At 44.7% G+C, this 22,833-nt stretch overlaps 1 protein-coding gene across 6 annotated transcripts in view; it reads right to left on the bottom strand.

Moving 5' to 3' along the window:
- The window catches only part of PSPH (phosphoserine phosphatase), a 42,383-nt gene that overhangs the window by 5,121 nt on the left and 14,429 nt on the right, over positions 1-22,833 (bottom strand). For 2 of the 6 annotated variants that reach the window (XM_059414785.1, XM_059414784.1), the window contains 3 exons: positions 8,106-8,237; positions 1,363-1,521; positions 514-648 (listed from right to left, as the gene is read on the bottom strand). In XM_059414785.1, coding sequence (XP_059270768.1) covers positions 514-648; positions 1,363-1,521; positions 8,106-8,179 — 368 coding nt within the window. In that variant the 5' untranslated portion in view covers positions 8,180-8,237. Of the gene's footprint in view, positions 1-513; positions 649-1,362; positions 1,522-7,795; positions 7,891-8,105; positions 8,238-10,964; positions 11,209-22,833 lie in introns of those variants that run through there. The other 4 variants (XM_059414783.1, XM_059414788.1, XM_059414787.1 and 1 more) reach the window with 4 other exon arrangements.

Below are 22,833 nucleotides of genomic sequence, written 5' to 3'. Positions count from 1 at the left end.
TGCACTTAGAAATTAATAGGTGGAGGCACTAGGTGGCTCAGTCATTAAGCATCTGCCTTCAGCTCAGGTCATTATCTCAGGGTCCTGGGATGGAGGCCCAGATCAGGCTCCCTGCTCTGCGGGAAGCCTGCTTCTCCCTTTCCCAATCCCCCTGCTTGTGTTCCTTCTCTCTTTGTGTCTCTGTCAAATAAATAAAATCTTTAAAAAAAAAAATAAAGTTTAGGGGAAAAAAAAAGAAATTAATAGGTGGGGCTGGACGGCTTAAGAAACCATCCCACAACCCAATCTGCTCATGAACCTAGAAACAGATAATGAGGAGGAAACTTCGGCTCTCTCTTCGGAGAAGGGGAGGGCAGATGACTTGGGCAGAACCACTCAGACAGCACCGCATGTAAGAGCTGAAAGAGGCAGGCAGAAGGCAGCACTAGAGCCATAGTGAGATGCTTTCAAGAGGATATGCCCCAAAATGCAGGTGCTACGGAGAGATGGTACCAAGACCAGGGTTCCTCTTACCTTATGCCCGGGGTCAGGTGTGGGGGGTGCTCAGCTATGAGCCTTTGCACCTGTTCCCTAGAGGGCTGGATCAGAGCTAAACGCTCTGTGAGGGCAGCCTTGAAAGGCACTGCCCCACCCATGGCTCGCCGTGTCCTAGGAGGAAGACCCAACAATCAGACTAGGCAAGTCAGATGTTCCCAAAGTCCACACCTTACCTCCCTAGCTCCTCCAGTGTCCACCCATGAGGAAGGTGCTGCCTAGAGCCCCACCACACAACATGCTACAGTGCCACAGCAGCGAGGCCATGGGAATAAACTTACTGCAGTCTGCTTGAGAATCACATTAATATTTTGTGGTCACATCTCACGTCAAATGCAGCTGAACATGAAATGTCTGACCTGGTGACTGCAGGCAGCAATGGGGAGGGCAGGAGGAAGGGAAGGGTCTCACCTGCACATAGACTAAGAGACTCTGAACCCAAACTAGCTTTGTAGCAAGCCACTAAGGCCACATGGTCAGCCATGGACACAAAGCGCTGGACGACTGGGGATCCCCGTGGATCCCCATCCCCACCCCCCATCATCTCCTCTGGTTAGTTAGGGTCGTTGTTTCCCTCACTGGGTAAGAGCCTGTCACTCATATTTATTTAGAGGCAACTATTTTCTTCTGCCATAAGAGTCTGTATAAATGGGTGACTGGATGATGCACACTGGTGAATTCAGCCCTGAGTGACGGAAGAAGCTAACTTGCCCAGGTTTGCTGTCAGGGCCTAAAACTCAGGGAATAACGGCCATGGTCCTGCATGCCACCCAAACACTCTCTTGCAACTCTTTATCACTTCATAAAGTGAATAAATACTATTCCTACATTTCTGACACGGCAGCCTCAACACCACAGACTTTGGCTAGCTCATCAATTCCTTCTTCTCTGATGACCGTGCTGTCAACATCAAAGCACACTGCATCTGCAGAACAGAAGAGTTTCCTCAACTCTGAATGGGAGACCATCCTCGCAAGAATCTTCCTCCTACAACAGAAAAAGACAGACATATTTAAACATGCTTCACCATAAAAAGATCCAATTAGGCCTACTAATGCCAATATACTTTGATCTGTATCAAAGTCAGCATATTCCACATAAACATGGACTCCTGGGCTCATTTGTTGTTGTTGTTGTTGTTGTTTTTTTAAGATTTTATTATTTATTTGACAGAGAGAGATTACAAGTAGGCAGAGAGGCAGGCAGAGAGAGAGAGGAGGAAGCAGGCTCCCTGCTGAGCAGAGAGCCCGATGCGGGACTCGATCCCAGGACCCTGAGATCATGACCTGAGCCGAAGGCAGCGGCTTAACCCACTGAGCCACCCAGGTGCCCTGTTGTTGTTGTTTTTAACACAAAGTAAGCACCATCTAAATATCAGGCTCGGGACGCCTGGGTGGCTCAGTTGGTTAGGCAGCTGCCTTCGGCTCGGGTCATGGTCCCAGCGTCCTGGGATCGAGTCCCACATCGGGCTCCTTGCTCGGCAGGGAGCCTGCTTCTCCCTCTGCCTCTGCCTGCCATTCTGTCTGCCTGTGCTTGCTCTCTCTCCCTCTCTCTGACAAATAAATAAAAAAAAAATCTTAAAAAAAAAAAATAAATAAATAAATAAATAAATAAATATCAGGCTCTTGGAATACAAAGATGAGCAGGACCAAACTCTTCTCCGAGGAGCTCAGTCTGGTGAAGGTACCGACTTACAAATATATATCACATTCAACCAATATTCGACTATTTTTGACCTGACAATGACTGCAGAAAGGCAAGCGCTGAAGTGGAAATGTACTAAAGATACTACAGGCACACAGAGAAGATTATTGAGCTTGCCTATGAGACAGGGCTTCCAAGGGGACAGAAACTCAACCCAAATCTTGAAGGGTAAGTAGCCTGAAAGGGTTCTCCAAGGGCAGGGCATCAGTTTGGTGGGTGCTGGGAGTAGGGGGCAGGGAGATGGAGGCTAGAAGAGAGGATAATGACAGCAAAGAGAAGAGCAGGGCCCAAGGCAAGGAACAAGAATGATGGCTGACATTCTGGAAACTGCCCACTGGAGTCCAGCTGCCGGGCAGGGCACCAAGCGGGGCTCTGGGCCAGGCTGACGGGTTTGGATTTTAACATCTAGGTAGTGGAAAATCCTGAAAGGCTTTTTGCCACAGAAGAGAGTTCAGAGCGGAACAGCACATTTGTCAGTCAGCCATACAGAGGGTATGGCCTAACGGAAGTCACCAGAGAGTAGAGAGAGGGGGAAAGAGGGGGTCTGAGGACAGAGCTCTCGGGAGCAGAAAGGATCAGATCAGGAGCCTGGGAAGGAAAAGGAGGTCGAGACTCACAGGAAGAGACTGAGAGACCACAGAGCTGCAGAAGCAATGGAGGACAGTTTCGAAAGGGATGTCGTGGGTTTTTATTTTTTAAGAAAATCACTGGACCAGAATCTTGGGGGTAAATGGGATCCTAAAGGTTCCCCAGACCCGTCTCTCATCAAATATGTCCCATATGAGGCTACACAGATGATGCAAATAATCTGTATTTAGAACAGACACTGCTGAAAACAAACCCCAAAGAGCTGCAGTGCACCTGGCAGAAGGGTCCAGGGCAAAGCTGACCTGGGGGAAGAAACGTTTTATATTTTTAACACTTTTATGCCAGGGGGAGGCAAACTATAGCCGGTAGGCCAAATCAGCCTGTTTTTGTACAGTCTGTAAAGTAAGAGCAAGTTGTTTTTGGTTTTGCTTTTTTTATTGTTTTTCAAGTAGTCTCCACACCAGCACGGAGCCCAACACTGGGCTTGAATTCACAACGCCGAGATCAAGACCTGAGCTGCGATGAAGAGCGGGACACTTAACCCACTGAGCCCCAGTCCCAGGCATGCCTATGTTTTAAATAATTGAAAAAAAAATAGAATAAAACTTTGCGACACACAGAAATTGCATGGGTTTCAAAATTCAGTGTCCATGGGATGCCTGAGTGGCTCAGTTGGTTAAGCAGCTGCCTTCGGCTCAGGTCATGATCCCAGCGTCCTGGGATCGAGTCCCACATCGGGCTCCTTGCTCAGCAGGGAGCCTGCTTCTCCCTCTGCCTCTGCCTGCCATTCTGTCTGCCTGTGCTCGCTCTCTCCCCCTCTCTGATAAATAAATAAAATCTTAAAAAAAAAAAAAAATTCAGTGTCCATAATTAAAGTTTCAGAAGAACACAGCCATGTTCACTGGCTTACATGTCCACAGCTGCTTTCACATAACACAGCAGGTGGGCCACTGCAGCAGAGACTGTAAGGCCTGCAAAGCCTAAAATATTTACTATCTGGCCTTTGACAGAAAAACTGCAGACCCCTGTTTGGAACCCTTATAAAAGAGGGCTCTTAATGGGAAATTGGAGTTTCACTGGAGACCCACTGACAAGGGGGAAAGAGAAGACAGTCCGTGAATCCAGTAAGATAATAGAGTATTAAACTCTAAACTAACATCAGCCTCAATGTGAATTTAGTTTCCGTTAAACAGACTGAGCTCCTTTGCAGGTTGCTTCTCTTCCATTCTCTTAATGTTGTAATGCCCACAGTCCCCGGCCCCCCACGGGTCTTCTCCAACCATACTCACTCCCCGATGGAATTCATCCGGGCTCATGGCTTGAAATGTCGTCTCTGGGATGGGAACTCCCAGATGTGTACCTGGAGCCCAGTCCTCTCTCCCAAACTCTCAACTCCAACCACCTACCTGACCTGACTCATATGTCTGGGAAACACCCCAAATACAAGCCTAAAACTGAACTCCTGATCTTCTTGTCCCACCAAAACTGCCATTCTTCAATTTACCTAAAGGTAAATGGAACCTTTAGAATCCTGTTTACCCCCAAGATTCTAGTCCAATTAATTTCTTAAAAAATAAAAATCCATTCTCTCCCTTGATGGCCCATGTCCAAAATTCCTATCCAATCATTCAGGAAACTATGTTGGTTCTATCTTTAAAGTCTAATCAAAATCAAGGGGCTCCTGGGTTGCCCAGTGGGTTAAGCCTCTGCCTTTGGCTCAGGTCATGATCTCTGGGTCCTAGGATCAAGCCCCGCCCACATCGGGCTCTCTGCACAGAGGGGAACTTGCTTCCCCCTCTCTACCTGCCTATCTGCCTGCTTGTAATCTCTCTCTCTGTCTGTCAAATAAATAAATAAAACCTTTTAAAAAAAAAAAGTACTTAATCATAGCAGACCTAATGATGCCCTTGCTAAACCATTCCCCATCATTAGCATATTAATTAACCATAATATCTCTGTTATTCAATTAATTTATGCCCTTCATGATTTGGATCCTATTTCACCAACCTTCTCCCCCAAGACAAAACACACACACTCACACACACAACTTATGTTCATAATATACAGAAGAAGTCTTGTTTCTTAAATATGTCTTGGTTTTTTAATCCTCTATGCTTTTGCAAATGCTATTTTCTCTGCCTGAAATCGCCTAATCCCACATACTCAGTGGGCAAATTCCTATTTATTCTTCAAGATGATAATTAAATAATCTGCCTTATACTACATTATCTCCTTCCTACTCCTTCAGAGAATTAATTAATCATTCCCATTCCTCTCCTTGAGTGAAATATCTTTCACCTTTATTTCCAGGACCCCGTAGGTATAAAGTAAATGTTTCATAAATTAAATAGAGTTGAATCTAAGAAGTTATTGAGAACTTAGAACTGAGATTATTGTTCTCAACAAAACTATTCCAATTTAGGGGCGCCTGGGTGGCTCAGTGGGTTGGGCCTCTGCCTTTGGCCCAGGTCATGATCTCGGGGTCCTGAGATCAAGCCCCACATGGGGGGTTCTCGGCTCAGCAGGGAGCCTGCTTCCAGTTCTCTCTGTGCCTGCTGCTCTGCCTACTTGTGATCTCCCTCTCTCTGTCAAATAAATAAATAAAATCTTTAAAAAAAAACCTATTCCAACTTAGAATGCTATTAGCCTAAAATTAAAATCCTTAACCAGCAATGATGACTATCATGAATGAAACAGAATTGACATCATAAATTCTTAAGTTGGAAGAAACTTCACAGCCATCATTTAGGTCTGGACCCATGCCTTTCTGTAGGAATGATATTAATGTGTCCATTTCACAGATTAATGACCAGAGGTATAAGGAAATTAAATGACCCAGGTGACACAGCTCCTAAGCGATGGCTAAAACACTAAAATTTGGATCTCAAATGCATACAGACAACATAAAAGGTGGTACATAAATTAAGATGTGGATAAACTGAGAGGCAGATAAATTAAGCAGAACTAAATAAGGTTAAACATTGGATAGGAACCTATCTGGACTGAGGAAATGTCAAAGATTGCCATGAAGAATTCAGACCAGGGTGCCTGGGTGGCTCAGTCGGTTAAGCGTCTGCCTTTGGCTCAGGTCATGATGCCAGGGTCCTGGGATTGAGCCCCATTTTGGGCTCCCCTCTGCTCTCCCACTCTATCCCTCTCCCCACATGTTCTCTCTCTTAAATAACTAAAACCTTAAAAAAAAAAAAAAAAAACAGACCAAAGTTCTGCTAGCTGGACAATGTGATGGGTGATGATTCATTAATAATGAAAGAAGAAAGTCTGCACATTCTTTGGGAGACCAGTGGATAGAAACAAGTTTCATAAATTGTCCAATCTCCACCAAGCCAGGGAATACCAAGGAGCCTCGTATCCCACTCTCTATGGCTCAGTAACCACCCACGTGGCACTGGTCCAGAGAGAATCAACGCACTTCACATCACATGGAAAGACAGCTACCCCAGCACAGAAGAGCACAGACGGTCTGCCAGCAGAGAAGCAGTGCTTAGTGCAATGCAACCCCCCTGAGCATGGAGAATGAGTCATATGTAAATGGAGGGAAAGCCAAATTACCTAAGAAGAGCTAAAATGAAATATACCTAAGAAGAGCTAAAATGAAATAAATGGGACAGGCTAAAGACTATGCATGAGGCAACACAACATAACTAAGAATGGGCAAGACTCCCGAGGAGGACTGGCGGGCTCCTGAAGTCTCAAAACTCCTAACCCCAAAGCCAGTCCACACTGCCCCCCTGCGCCTAGCCTCAGACCTGGAAAGTACAGAACGGGCATCATCTCCAAGAGGCGCAGTCTCACTGAGATGACCAGACCAATCATTATTGTTCATGTCTGAAAAGCCAGTGGCTTGAGCTTCTCCCCAACCACAGACAAAACAAATAGCTTCAACCAGACCATCAGCCTCAAATATGGAAGGAAACACACATTTCCTTAAGTAGAGTGAGGGCTGACTTCCATATCCCCAGATGAACACGAGTCCTGACTTAGGACTCAGAATTGCCGACACCTCCCATGGTACACTATAGTGGTACCAAAGGCAGAGAAAATACGATGTTTGAGACAAAAATGGCACTGAATTTACTGGGAAGGCGGAATCTTTCTCCACACCCTCCCTGGGAGACAGAGCTGGATTACAGAACCTTAACTTTGCCCACAAAATGCTCATATCAGGGGATATGCCCTCCACACCAGGGGTTACACAGGTTTCAGCTCCCTGCTCACACTCAAAACAAACGGCCTGAGCCTCCCCTAGCCCTTCCCAGCCCGCACCATAAAATGCCCTGCCTCCTTATTTACTGCCAGTTGCCTTTTTTTCTCAGCTCTCCACCAGGAGCCATTCATAATTCAGTCAAAATTCTCATGTCTACAAGGGGGAAAAAAACATCTGGTAAGTTCAGGTGCTTCCAAGTAAATTGTGAACCTTAGAATTTCACATACACAAAACTCCTTGCTAGAGAATGGACTCTGGATCCCTCACATATGGCCCTGGCAGGGGGACAGGACAGGAGGCAGAAGAAGTCCTGGTGGAAGGGTAGGTGCTTTGACATGGCAGCTCCCAGGCCCAGTCCGGACCACTGAGCCCCTCCCTTCCGCGGGTCAGAACAGGTCTCCCACCCGCCCGGCGCCCAGCTGGTCTGTCTGGGGGAAAGAAAGGGCCAAATGGTGAAGAAGCCTCTGAGGATGACCCCTTCTTATCCCCAGCTCCGAAAGTACAAAAGCAAGTTTTCCTTCAGGGCCAGGCTTAGGGGGTCTGATTTTAGATAAGAGGGAAAAACCTCTTCACCCAGAATCTCTTTGAACTCCTTCATCTCTGTATTTCATGAGAGGCATCCAAAATCGCTTTAGCAGCTTACTCTTTGTCAGGACCAACCTCTTACCTTCACCTGTGTAAGAACAAATGCAAGCTGGTACAGAGATTGTGGAGAACAAGCACATCCAAGAGAATAAACCTTACCAGGCTTAGATGGATGTCACCTTGCAGAGGAGCGGTGAGTCGGCTTCAGGTCCTCCAGGCACTGCAAGAAGGCACAAATGCAGCCTGAGAAGCTTCTGGGTCAGAGGAGAATCAAAGAGCCTCTGGTAAATAGGCCTAGGGTTCCCAGTCAATGAATTTATAGTGTATTTTATGACTCAAAAAAAGTATAGCTGTTCTGCAGAACCTGAGATTTTATGGATCCCACATACATGACAGCAGACAATTTTATTCAGGTGAGGAGGAAACTGGTAATGATAAATGACAACAACAACAGACAAACCAGACTCACGTTTCTCCAGTGCTGGATTCCTGGGAAATAACACTCTTCTCTCCCTGCTTCTTTCCTGAATAAAAATGCAGCATAAAGCTCTGACTATGAATCTCTTTACAAGAGATCTTGAGAGTTCTGCAAGATGAGAGCCTAGAAGGAGAGGAGGAAACGAACATCAAGGTCCAGACACAAGAGAAGAAAGAGAAACTGTCTAGCTTCCCTCTCCCCACTGGCAGGATTAGTACAAAGAAGGGTCAGATGCAAAATTCCCTAAGACTGCTTCCCTTGCGAAACGCTTGACTTCTGCCTCCTTTTCACACTGCAGAGGAGTAAACACATTATTTTCTCTGGCTTTATTCTGCAAAAGCCTCAGGTCTGACAGGAAATCACCTAACCCAATTAGCAGAATGCCAACGAGAGGGAAAGGGGAGAGGATCTACTGAGAGAACAAAATGCAGACAGAGGGCTGACTCAGGTATATCCCAGACTCTGCAAAACAGACCCTTCTGTCTTCAAAAGGAGTAGACACAGTGGCCAACATGCCAAGAACAGTCAACGAAAAGTTCCATTGCCCAATATCAAGGGAACACAGCCAACAATTCTGAATTATAATCCTCATAATTAAAACTATAAGTAGAAATAGATAAAAGTACCAAAACTCAGAAGAAAAAAAGATAATAGAAATAGTTAAGAAGATGAGGCAAGAAAACGCAAAGAGTCTGAAGAGGGGAACCATAATGGCAATAAATAATTCAGAGGGTTCAAAATACAAACCTTGCATAACCTTTCTCTCATCCAATTTTTGAGTTGGTCTCAAAAGCAAAGAAAAGGAATGTGGCTTCCATCTTGGCCCAGCCTCCCTCCCTGGGAGGTAGCTGCCCTATGGTGAGGTCCATGTGGCAGAACTGGAAGAGGCCCCCAGGAAACAGCCAGAAAGGAACTGGGGCCCTTGATCCCACAACCCTCAAGGAACTGAATCCTGCCTCCCATGTGAATGAGCAAGGCAGATCTCCAATAAAGCATTCAAATAAACTGGACTTGGCCAACGTGACCTCCCAAATTTTAAACCCACAGAAACTGTGAAAAAATGAATGTTTGTTTTAAAGCTGCTAAGTTTGGGGGTAATGTGTTAAACAGCAATAGGTAGCTAGAACAACAGCTTTGAGGTAGGCAAAACTTTCTTAAATAAAGCATGAACAATAAAAAGAAAGCATGATAGAATGGACTTCCTCAAGATTAAAAACTTGCACTTGCTCTTCAAAAGATACCATGATGGGGCACCTGGCTGGTGCAGTCAGTTAAGCATCTGACTCTTGATCTCAGCTCAGAACCATGACTCAGGGTGGTGAGATCAAGCCCCACATCAGGCTCCACACTAGGCACAGAGCCTCCTTAAGACTCTCTCTCTCTCCCCCCTGCCTCTGCCAACAACAACAACAACAACAACAACAACAACAAAAGATACCATAATGGGGAAAAAAAAGAAAAAGAAAAGACAAGCTACAGAATAGGAGAAAATACTTACCATACACGTATTTGACAAAGAACTTGTATCCAGAATAAAGAACTCTTACAAGTCAGTAATAACACGACTTATTAAAATATGAGTAAAAGACTGGGATAGACATTCCAGAAAAGAAGATATGAAACTAAACTGAAAAGAAGAATGACTAAGATGAAAAAGACCGACCACACCAAGTATTGGTGAGGACAGGGAACCGCAGAACTGCTCGGGATAGGAAATGGTCCGACCATTCTGGAAAACATTTTAGTGGTTTCTGATGAAGTTGAACAGAGGTTTACCCAAGAGAGACCCAAGAGCACTCTCTCTGTGACAGCCCCCAACCAGAAAGTCCACCAGCAGATAAGCGCTCAGAACCGGGGGATATCCCCACACAGGAACCGTACTCAGCGCCCCAGAGGAAGGAATGAGTACCACGCGCCAAAATAAACACAGAAAACGTGATAGTGAGAGAAGGCAGACCCCAAAGACCGCATGCAGCATGATTCCGTTTCCAGGACACACCAGAAAACACAGACGCTACGATGACAAAAATCAGGTCAGGAGGGCTCGGGGGTGGGGCGGCCGGGCTGCAAAGAGGCCTTGGGGACTCTGCAGGGGAGACGGAAGTATTCTATCCGCTGGCGATTTTAAGTGTGTAGATAATCTCGAAATTCACCCAAATGTACACTCAAAATGGGTGCGTCCTGTTGCGTCGAATTCTACCTCAGAAAACATCAGCTTTAGAGAGGGCACTGGCGTGCATCCAGTTACCTGAAAACCTCAACCGTCCCGACCGCTCGACGTCACCCCCGCGGCGGTGAGGGCCCCGCGACCACACCGAGCACCCACCAGCAGCTGTGGTAAAACCGTTCAGAAATCCTGGACTTTGCCCCTTCCTCCCCGGACCCTCTCGCCCGCACGGGTCAGTCCAGCCCCGGACGAGCAGACGCCGTGAAGCGGACGCCGTGAAGCAGACGCCGGCGCGCGGCGCCCGTGAAGCAGACGCCGCCAAGCTTCTCTCACGAAGCGGTCTCAGTCCCTGCCTCGCGGCGGTCGCGGGCGGCAGCGGGCCCGGCAGGTGCTCCGCGGACACCCCAGCTCGGCCGGGAAAGACGGCCCGGCCGGACGCGCGCCGACCCCCGACCTCGCCGCGGCGACGTCCCGGTGCAGGATTGCATCATTCATTCCCGCGGCTCGGGAACCGGCGGCGGGGGAAGACCGGGGGGCTCCTCCAGAGTACACCGGGAAGCCAAAGCCTGGAAACCCCGCGAGCGCTTCCCCCGCCGCGACCGCGAACGCCGCCGGCCGCGGACAAGGCCCGGCTCGGAGACCTGAAGTCGGCACCGGAGCGCCCGGCACGCGCCCAGACTCACCCGGGGCTGCTGCCCTTCCTGGTTGCCGGGCTGCCCTTCCGACTGCAGGCAGCCGCGGGCGCGCCCCGACCCTCCGCCCGGAGCTCCGAGGGGGCGGCCTGCGCAGGGTAAGAGGCTTCCCCGAGCCGCCCCGTGAGGTCTGCTGGCAGCGCGGCGTCCTCCGGGCGGCTTTCCCAGCGGCGGACCGCACCGGCGGGGCCGTGCGCTGCGGGGCTGGGCAGAAGCGCTTGGCCCCGCCCCTGAGCGGGGCTTCTCTGAGCCCGCCCCTCCGCCGCGGACCCGCAGCCTCTCCGCCTCCCGGCCCCGCCCCTGGGCGGGGCTTCTCTGAGCCCGCCCCTCCTCCACTTCATGCGGGAGGGGCAGAAGCGCTCCCCGCACGCCACACTAGAAATGAGGGTAAGAGAAAGCCAGGGACTTCTGGGCTCCTTAGGGACCTTTTCTGCAATTAACGGAAGCTTCTAGGGGTCTTTTTTGAATTCACGTTTGATCTTCTGTTCTAGGAATGTAGGTCTCTAGGAGAATTTCAGTAACTACTTCTATCATATTATATATCAACCATCACTTAATATATACAGTATCAAAAGCAAAACAACTTAAATGCAGAAAGCTGTGAGTGACAAAATGTGTCTGATCCTTTTTCTTTTCTTTTTTCTTGTCATCTTATTTTCTTCTAGGTGTCACTTGCCGAGCTACTTTTAAGTTGACTATAATAAATAAGGGGTGAGCACCTCCAAACATTTACCTTTGGGTCAGCTGGCTGGAGCAGGACAGTGAGGTGCCGCCCTAAACCTCAGGCGCTAACAGTTCAGGTTCCCTACAAGTGGTCACTCAGGGAGAGGGGATGCAATTGCTGGAGCAGGACAGTCGGTCACCACATCCCTGCTCTTTGCTACAGAACCTCTCAAAACACAATTCAATCCAGAAACAAGAGTGCTGCTGCTCTTTAGCCAGGCATGCCCTTGAAGTTCAGCAAGAAAATGGTTGCAGGTTTGGGGCACATCTGGTTTAATTTCTCCCAGATGTGTCAAAGAGGGTTCTGATCTGAAGAATGGAGAGGTGGAATTTTGATGTTCTGAAATATGAAGTAAAAAAATGATACCACTAATGGGGGAGGGTAAAATAAGGGGATCTAAAATAACAATCTAATTAAGAACCTGTTTATATTTTGTAGTAATTTAGACATCAGTATAATAAAAGATGTTAAACACCAAATATTTGTATATAAGCATAGACGGTAATTGAGTATTTCTAGGGGGAAAGAAACCCAAGTACAATAATGTGGGAAAGTATAATTAGTTCCTGCTATTATTCATATTTCATAGATGCTTAATATGAAACAGATTTCAAATAAAATATTTGCACTGAATAAAATCTGTCAGCTACTCATGGTCTCTCTACCTACCTCATAGTCACATCTGTACTAACACTTGGGTCATGAGGTAGCAGTGCTCTACAACACAAACCGCACTGAAAAAAAAAAAAATGTCCAGAGGAAGCTAATGGGTGGTCACAGATAATATGAAAGAATCACAAATGTGTATGAAATGTGTGTGTGGATGGGGGCAGTCTTGTGGGACTGAGCCCTTAACCTGTGGGATATTATGTTTGAGAAGATAGTGTCAGAATTGAGTTAAATTTAGGATAATAGGATACACAGCTAGTGAAACTTCCTCATTTCATGACCAGAAGTAAAGTGTTTTGTGTAAGTAGTAAAAGTCAACATAGGAGGAAAGAATTGGGTTTTGCTGGGAGGAAAAAAACCTGAGTTTTTCTCTTTTCAATTACATACCCATAATGTATTTATTTTATAGTTGGAAATTTGTACCTTTTGGCCACCTTCATGTAGTTCATGCTCCCTACTCCTAAAGCATTTAGTTTTAATAGATTCATAAACCATTACAAAACTAATAAATATTTTTAAACTAATCTCAACCAATATGAAACCAAAAAAATTAGAAAGGTAAATTCTTCATTCCTTTTACTCCCCAGGATTAATTGCTCACCATAATTACTATTGACATGCACAGAGTTTTTTCTTCTTTCAAAAATGGGAATAGACCAGCATATATTATTCTGAAGTCTGCTTCATTCACAGGACATATCATGGACATATGTGTATGGTGTGACTGGCTCTAGATTAGAGGTTCCAGCGACCCCCTCCTTAGGTCTGATTGATTTGCTGGATAATGTGCTTTTTCAGAACTCAGAAACACATTTACCAGCTTACTACAGCATAGAGACGGACAACCAAACGAAGAGATACACACAGGGTGAAGTCTGGGAGAGTCTCAAGTGTAGGAGCTTCAGTACCCATGAAGCTGGGTGTAGCATCTCAGGGTGTCCTACAACCTGGCGGCTCTTTGAACCCCATACACTTTTGGTTCTTATGGAGTCTTCAGAGGCATGATCGATCAGTAACTCCATTTTCAGCCCTTCTCTCTTCTCAAGAGAATGGGGGCAGGACTGAAATTTCCAAGCTTCTAATTATGGACTGGTCTTTCTGGGGACTAGGTTTCATCCAGAACCCCACCCAGAGGTGCTCCATTAGAACACAAGATGCTCAGGGCATCTGGGTTGCTCAGTGGGCTGTCCAAGCAAAGCAGGAGCCATAGAGGAAATACACACATTGCCACCTGAAACATGGGGGAGAAACCCTGGTTTCTCATTTCCTCTCATCAGGGTTTCTCCTGGCTAAATCTACCTAGAAGCCAGCTGACACAGGGAACCTAAGGGGAAATGTGTTTTCTGTAGGTGTCAGACAGAACAGAGCAAAGGAAGAGCAAGGAACAGATAGGACAAAGGCAGGCCAAGGAACAGCGCAGATTACAAAGACCTACAAATAAGTAATAAAAAACTAATTCCAGGGGCACCTGGGTGGCTCAGTGGGTTAAGCTGCTGCCTTCGGCTCAGGTCATGATCAGCAGGGAGCCTGCTTCCCTCTCTCTCTGCCTGCCTCTCTGTCTACCTGTGACCTCTGTCAAATAAACAAATAAAATCTTCAAAAAAAAAAAAAAAAGAGAGAGAGGAAAGAAAGAAAGAAATCGGGGCTTCTGAAACTTAAAAAAAAAAAAAAAACTAACTTAAAAAAAACTAATTCCAGGGGTGCCTGGGTGGCTCAGTGGGTTAAGCAAGCCTCTGCCTTCAGCTCAGGTCATGATCCCAGGGTCCTGGGATCGAGCCCCACATCGGGCTCTCTGCTCAGCGGGGAGCCTGCTTCCCCCTCTCTCTCTACCTCTCTGCCTGCTTGTGATCTCTCTCTGTCAAATAAGCAAATAAAATCTTTAAAAAAGAAAACAACTAGGGTCGCCTGGGTGGCTCAGTAGGTTAAGCCGCTGCCTTCGGCTCAGGTCATGATCTCAGGGTCCTGGGATCGAGTCCCGCATCAGGCTCTCTGCTCAGCAGGGAGCCTGCTTCCCTCTCTCTCTCTCTCTCTCTCTCTGCCTGCCTTTCCATCTACTTGTGATCTCTCTCTCTCTCTGTCAAATAAATAAATAAATAAAATCTTAAAAAAAAAAAAGAAAAGAAAACAACTAATTCCAGTAGAAATATGGGAAAAGAACATGAATATGCAATTCACTAAAGGCCAATAAACAAACAAAAAAAACTAATTAAACTAGTAAAGAAATTCAAAGAAAAATAATGAGTTACAAATTTTTTCACACATACACAAAGATGAAAAAGGTTGATAAGGATGCAGAAAAATGGGCCCTTATCTGCAGTGTGAATATAAAGGCATGCAATTTTTTAACTTCTAGTTACCCATCCCAAAGAGCTCAATCAATGCAGAAATATTCCTCTTTCAGGGTGTTCATTAGATAAGTTAAACAATTTATGTTATGTATATACCATATGGTATATATATGTATGTATGGTATATATATATATTATACAATAGAATACAGCATAGCCATTTAAAAGGATGGTAAATCTATATTTATTGACAAAGAGCTTTTGGACAAATTACTGAGTAAAAATGCAGAATATAAAACAATATATACAGTATGAACTTATTCATATAAATCTGTATGTAACTGGAAGATATTTGAAATGTTTACCAAAATGCTAAATGGCTGCCTCTCGATGATTTTCACTCTTCCTTATACTCTTTTGTGTTACTTGAATCTCCTACATGGTTGCACATTAAGTATTAAATTTGTCATTAGGGAAAACATAAAGCTATCCTTATAGTGGAGAAAAATAGGAAAACTTACATTATAAAGCAGGATGATTACAATATAAAAAGTGCAGCCATTCATGACTGAATCTCCCCTCTCCTCCTAGAAATTCTACAAAGCAATGGAGAGTTGGTTGAGGGGGACCTGAATATCCTGTATTCCACAATATTAGAAGAAAAGCCACTAGAGACTCCAAGGCCTGAATAAGGGCCACCAAAAGCAGCAGAGATTGGGCAGCAACGCATGGGGGAGTGGCACTTGGGAGGTCATAAGGGAAGCAGCAGCAGCAGATCCCAGAAAACACCAGAAAGCAGATTCCCTGAGGATGAGAGGTTCACATGAAAATGAAAATACCTGTTGTTCAAAACAACCAGAACGCACACAGCGATGAGAGGTGAGGTTGCACTTAGGCTACAAGAAACCCAGTAGACAGAGAAGGTACACAGTATCCAAAAGAATGTCTTGGAAACCAAACATGATAAATCTCAGAAAGTAGATAAACAGCTCACCTCAAATGCAGGCACTATGTTTCCTGGGTTCAGGGACCAGTGACAAAGCCAGAGAGCACAGGTATGACAGCAGGTATGGGCCAGTTTAGGACAAGAAAGCAAAGGAAGAGAGGCTACACAAAAGCTGCTAAGAAAAGCCACACTGAATGAGGCGGTGTGACCATGGCAGCTAAAAACTTTGGCACTGTTCAGCCTGGAAAACTACCTTGGGCCCTCTTGCCCTTCCTTCGCAGGAGATCCCTGAAAATCATGGGTCCTAGAAAACACAATTCATTTAAAAATGGATTAAAAATGGATGCCTGGGTGGCTCAGTTGGTTAAGCTACTGCCTTTGGCTCAGGTCATGATCCTGGAGTCCCATATCAGGCTCCCTGCTCAGGGGGCTGGTCTGCTTCTCCCTCTGACCCTCCCCCCTCTCATGTTCTCTCTCTCAAATAAATAAAATATTTTATTTTATTTTTTTTAAAGATTTTATTTATTAATTTGACAGAGAGAGATCACAAGTAGTCAGAGAGGCAGGCAGAGAGAGAGAGGGAAGTAGGCTCCCTGCTGAGCAGAGAGCCCAATGCGGGACTCGATCTCAGGACCCTGAGATCATGACCTGAGCTGAAGGCAGTGGCTCAATCCACTGAGCCACCCAGGTGCCCCAATAAATAAAATCTTTTAAAGAAATGGATTAAAAATAAAGAAAAACAAAGTGACAAATACCTTTGTCATGAGTTAAAACTGTGTATGTCCAAAATTCATATGCTTAAGTTCTAACCTCTAGTACCTCACAATGTGAAAACAGTTGGAGATAAGGCTCTCAAAGAGATGATTAGGTCAACATGAGGTCCTTAGACTACACCCTAATCCAGTCCAACCGGGAGCTCAAAACAAAGAGGAAAGCTGGATGCATGGAGAGACACCAGAAATGTGAGTGCACACAGAACAAAGATTCTATGAGGACACGGTGAGAAAGCAGCCTTCTGCAAGCCCAAAGAGAAGCCTTGGAAGAAACCAAACATGCTGACACTTTGATCTTGGTCTTCTAGCTTGCAGAAGAGTGAGAAAACAAATTTGTATTGTTTCAGTCACCCAGTCTGTGGTTTTTTTGTTATACAAACTAATACAACTTTTCATACAAAATTACTATATAAGTAAGAATGGTAGAAAAGGAGAGCAAATCTTACCTATAGCTAAAAGTACACACCAGAAAACTGTTAGTCACAGAAAAGATGAAAACTAAGACTGATTATATATTCTGTTTTAATATTAAAAACACAGGGAGGGGCACCTGGGTGGCTCAGTGGGTTAAAGCCTCTGCTTTCAGCTCAGGTCATGATCCCGGGATAGGGGATCGAGCCCCGCATCGGGCTCTCTGCTCAGCGGGGAGCCTGCTTCCTCCTCTCTCTCTGCCTGTCTCTCAGCCTACTTGTGATCTCTGTCAAATAAATAAATAAAATCTTAAAAAAAAAAAACAACACAGGGAATTGACTCCATCCAAACAAAAATACAAAGGCAGGAGTTCAGGGAAGAGATGACATGAGAAGAGGAAGACAAAAGACAAAACAAAATCTAAGGGAAAAGTCGAAAGGGGAAAATAAAAAAATAAAGATGAAACTAAAAAAGGACACAAATAAATTAGATACTATGAAAAACCCACTTACCAACATAAAGGATAAAACTGAGCAAAGCAAACAGTATATAATAATGATAGAGAATTAACCAAACTATATAAAATAATGAAAGAGAATAAAAGAGAAAATGATAGAAAACAGGCAAGGGAGATGCAACAAAAGCATAGCTGAACTTTCCAAAGAAAATAACCAAACATGAGAACAAAATAAGTATTTAAAGATACATAAATAACAGCTACTGGATTTAAAAATAAGGAAAGACACCATTGAAGAAACCATCAACAGCTTCCTGCTGACCTTGGTGGGAGGCAGTGGCTGAATTTGCATCAGCTCTTTGTCCTCAAGATCCTCCTTTAGCTCCTCCCCCTCCTGGACCTAGTGTCATGGTTCCAGGCCAAGGCTTCCCTGATCTTTCCAGCATCTGAAGGACACTCATCCCATCAAGATGAACCACAGTGTGGTCCTCACTTCTAAAAGCCATTTGAAAGCAAGAGCAGTTGCCCCAGCCAGAGATAATGGTCTCTGAATCAAGCCCAGAGGAATGACATGGGGGAGTTGTGAGAGATGCCGTCTGGAGATCCATAGAGTTCTTGTGGATCTAAAGATCTCTCCAGGAGAGGAGTTAAGATGGAAGAGGAGTAGGGGGACCGTAAGTTTGTCTCATCCCTTGAATACAGCTAGATAGTTATCAAATCATTCGGAACACCCGAAATATCAGTAGGAAGTCTGAGAAAAATTCTGCAAGTCTCCTGGGAGAAAAACCACCATTAATCTGGAAGGTAGGAAGCATAGAGACTTGAATCCGGTGTGCTATAGCTAAGGATATGGTGGCAGGGAGAGAGACTGCCTAAGGAGACTACCCCAAAGTATTAAAAACCTTTAGAAGTCAGCTACAGTGGGGGACCTGCCTGGCTTCAAGGTGCTCAAGTGGCGAAGCTGGGTGGAATCCAGGCTGTGACAGTGCGGTCTGAGGATCGCCAGGTTTGCAAGAACTGATGGTGCCTGCATGCCGAATGGTTCCCAGGCACAGGAGCATGAAAGCCCTCTGAGAACAGTGAGTCCAGGTGCCAACTTTCTGCTCTGGGTTGTCCTAAACTGCGAACCACTGAGCCATCCTGTGACCGCTTTCATGGGTCTGGTTCAGCAAAAGGCAGAAAGGTGGCAAGACCCTCCCTGGGTGAACAGCCTGGATCTACACCACAGGAGTCCCTGAAAGTTAGAGTTTGGGAACTCAGTGCATGCCCGAGATAAATATGCTCAGACACAGGCAGGGTGAGCACTGAGTTCTGACAGAAACCCGGAAGACAAGAGTGATTGATCGCTCTCCTGTAAGGGCTCACTGGAGAGTCCAGGATGCACATTTTTCAGCTCTGGAGCTAGAGAGCTGGGCAACAAGACGTTCATCCCACCCATCAGTACTGAAAGCCCTCAAGGAGTCAAACAGCACGACCTAGTGGACTCCAGAGCTGCTTACACAGAGCCCTGCCTCCCTGTGCACTGGAGGCCAGTTTCCACTAGGGCAAGTTCACCTGAGACCCGTAACAGGTCCCTCCCCCAAAAGACCAGCACAACAGCTCATTCACACCAAGTTCACTGATCATAGAGGGCTGCAAAGCTTCAGCTCTAGGGGAAATTTTTACCTGTATATGTTCTTTCTTTATTTTGGGATCTAATTTATTTTTTTAAAGATTTTTTTAAAGATTTTATTTATTTATTTATTTGACATAGAGAGAGTCCACAAGTAGGCAAAGAGGCAGGCAGAGAGAGGGGGGGAAGCAGCCTCCCTGCTGAGCAGAGATCCCGATGTGGGGCTTGATCCCAGGATCCTGAGATCATGACCTGAGCTGAAGGCAGAGGCTTAACCCACAGACACCCAGGGGCTGGGATCTAGTTTCTTTCAACAAGAGATCAAAACACACCCAGGATCTAGTTTGTTTGTTTGTTTTCTTTCTGTTGTTGATGATGCGGTTGTTTTTTTCTTTCTTTCTTCTTTTATTTTCTGGACAAAATGATGAGACACAGAAATTCACCACAAAAGAAACAACAGGAGGTAGTATTCACAGCCAGGGATTTTTTTTTTTTTTTAATTTATTTCACAGAGAGAGAGATTACAAGTAGGCAGGCAGAAAGAGGGGGAAGCAGGCTCCCCACCGAGCAGAGAGCCCAATACAGGGCTCGATCCCAGGACTCCGAGATCACAACCCAAGCTCAAGGCAGAGGCTCAACCCACTGAGCCACCCAGGTACCCCTACAGCCAGGGATTTAATCAATATGGCTATAAGTAAGATATCCAAACTAGAATTTAAAACAACAATTATAAAGACACCAGACAGGCTTGAAAAAAGTATAGAAGTCACTAGAGAATCCCTTACTGTAGAGAAATAAGAACTAAAATCTAGTGAGGTCTAAAGTAAAAATGCTATAACTGAGATGAAGTCCCAACTGGAGACCACAAAAATGAAGATGAAAGAAGCAGACAAGTGAACCAGTGATCTACAGGATAAAACTACAGAAAATAATGAAGCTGAAAAGAAAAAGGAAAGAAAACTATTACATTATGAAAATAGACCTAGGGAAGTTAGTGATTCCGTAAAGCAAAATAATATCCATAATACAGTAGTCCCAGAAGAAGAGTGGGGGATAAGGGGCAGAAGTTTCACTTGAACAAATTATAGCTGAGAACTTCCCTAATCTGAGGAAGGAAACAGGCATTCAAGGCAAGAAGCACAGAGAACTCCCTTCAAAAACAACAAAAATAGGTCAAAACCTCAACATATTATAGTAAAAATTGCAAATTACAAAAATATAGTGAAAATCCCGAAAGCAGTCTGGGACAAGAGATACTTAACCTACAAAAGTAGGCATGTAAGGCTGGCAGCAGGCCTGTCCACAGAGACCTGGCAGGCCAGAAGGGATTGGCCCAATATATTCAATGTACTAAATGGGAAAAATATGCAGCCAAGAATACTTTATCCAGCAAAGCTGCCATTCAGAATAGAAAGAGAGGTAGTTTCCAAGACAAACAAAAAGTAAAGGAATCCATGAACACTAAATCAGCCCTGCAAGAAATATTAAAGGGAACCCATTAAAAGAAAGAGAGACCAAAAATAACAAAGACTGGAATGGAACAAACAATCTACAGAAACAGCAACTTTACAAGTAATACAATAGCACTAAGTTAATATCTTTCAATAATTACTCTGAATGTAAATGGACTAAATGCTCCAATCAAAAGACACTGGGTATCAGAAAGAAAAAACAAAACAAACAAACAAAAGAACAAGATACATCAATATGTTGCTTACAAGAAACACGTTTTAGACCCAAAGATACCTCCAGATTGAAAGTGAGGAGGTAGAAAACCATCTATCATGCTCATGGACATCAAAAGAAAACTGGGGTGGCAATCCTTATATCAAACAAACTAGATTTTAAACCAAGACTGTAATAAGAGAGGAAGAAGGACACCATATCATAATAAAGGGCTTTATCCAACAAGATCTAACAATTGCAAATATATATGCCCCTAACTTGGGAGTAGCCAAATATATAAATCAGTTAGTAATGAACTTACAGAAGGTGCCTGCATGGCACACTTCTCCCTTCGACTCAGTTCCTGCATTAGGCTTTCTGCTCAGTGGGGAGTCTGCTTTTCCCTCTCCCTCTGCTGCTCTTTCTCTCTCTGTCAAATAAATGAACTCTTTTAAAAAAGAGCTTAAGGGACGCCTGGGTGGCTCAGTTGGTTAAGCAGCTGCCTTCGGCTCAGGTCATGATCCCAGGGTCCTGGGATCGAGTCCCACATCGGGCTCCTTGCCCTCCGCAGGGAGCCTGCTTCTCCCTCTGACTCTGCCTGCCATTCTGTCTGCCTATGCTCGCTCTCGCTCACTCTCTCTCTCTGACAGATAAATAAATAAAATCTTTAAAAAAAAAAAAAATAAATAAAAAAAAAAATAAAAAAGAGCTTAAAAAAAAACAAATTTAAAGAAACCTATTGATGATAATACAATAATAGTAGGGAGAATTTAACACCCCACTAACAGCAATGGATGTGGATTCATTGGATTCATCTAAGTAGAAAATCAACAAGGAAATGAGGGTTTGGGGGGTTTTTTGGTGGGTTGGTTTTTTTTTTCCATTAAAAAAAATTTTTTTAGAGATTTTATTTACTTGAGAGAGACAGAAAACACACAAGAGAGAGCTAGAGAAAGCATGAGCAGGGGAAAGGGCAGAAGGAGATAACCCACTGAGCAGGGAGCCAATGTGGGACTTGATTCCAGAACCCTGGGATCATGACCTAAGCCAAAGGCAGACATTTAACCAACTGAACTACCCAGGTGCCCTGAAACGAGAGCTTTGAGTTACACACTGGACCAGATGGACTGAACAGATATATTCAGAGCATTTCATCCTAAAGCAGCAAAATATACTTTCTTCCCTAGTACACATGGAACATTCTCCAGAACAGATCACATACTAGGTCACAAATCAGGACTCAACCAGAACAAAAAGGTTAAGTTCATACCATGCATATTTTCAGACCACAATGCTATGAAACTTGAAGTCAACCACAAGAAATTTGGAAGGACCACAATACATGGAGGTTAAATAATATCTTACTAAAGAATAAATGCCGGGTGCCCGGGTGGCTCAGTTGGTTAAGTGTCTGTCTTTGGCTCGGGTCATGATCCAGGGGTCCTGGGATCGAGCCCCACATCAGGCTCCCTGCTCAGCGGGGAGTCTGCTTCTCCCTCCAACCCTCCCCTTCTCATGCTCTGTCTCTCTGTCTCTCTCACTCTCTCAAGTAAATAAATAAAATCTTTTTAAAAAAATGAATGAATGGGTAGAAGGAAATTAAATAATTTAAAAAAATACATGGAAACAAATGAAAATGAAAACATGACAGCTCAAATCATTTGGGATGCAGCAAAGGCAGTCCTAAGAGGGAAGTGTATAGCAATACAAGCCTTCCTCAAGAAGCAAGAAAAATCTCAAACACAAAATATAACGTTACACCTGAAAGGGGGGGGCAGGGCAGCAAATAAAGCCTGAACCCAGCAGGAGAAAAGAAATAATAAAGATTGGAGCAGAAATCAGTGATGTAGGGGAAAAAAAAAAAACCAACAACAAAACAAAACAGTACAACAGATCAACAAAATTAGGAGCTGGTTGTTTAATAAAAGAATTAGAAAGGGGCACCTGGGTGGCTCAGTGGGTTAAGCCTCTGCCTTCAGCTCAGGTCATGATCCCAGGGTCCTGGGATCGAGCCCCACATCGGGCTCTCTGCTCTGCGGGGAGCCTGCTTCCTCCTCTCTCTCTCTCTCTCTCTCTGCCTGCTGTGATCTCTGTCAGATAAATAAATAAATATTTTTAAAAAAGAATTAGAAAGACTGATAAACTTCTAGCCAGACTTATCAAAAAGAGAAAAGACCTAAATAAATAAAAAAATCATGAATGAAAGAAGAGAGATTACAACCAACACTGAAGCAATACAAACAGTTCTAACAGAATATCATGAGCAATTATATGCCAACAAATCAGACTATCTGGGGGGAATGGATGCATTTCTA

Source organism: Mustela nigripes, chromosome 11 (genome assembly GCF_022355385.1).
Source record: "Mustela nigripes isolate SB6536 chromosome 11, MUSNIG.SB6536, whole genome shotgun sequence".
NCBI lineage: Eukaryota > Metazoa > Chordata > Mammalia > Carnivora > Mustelidae > Mustela > Mustela nigripes.
Note: the sequence above shows the minus strand (reverse complement) of the source record. Positions and strands in the feature narration are given on the sequence as shown.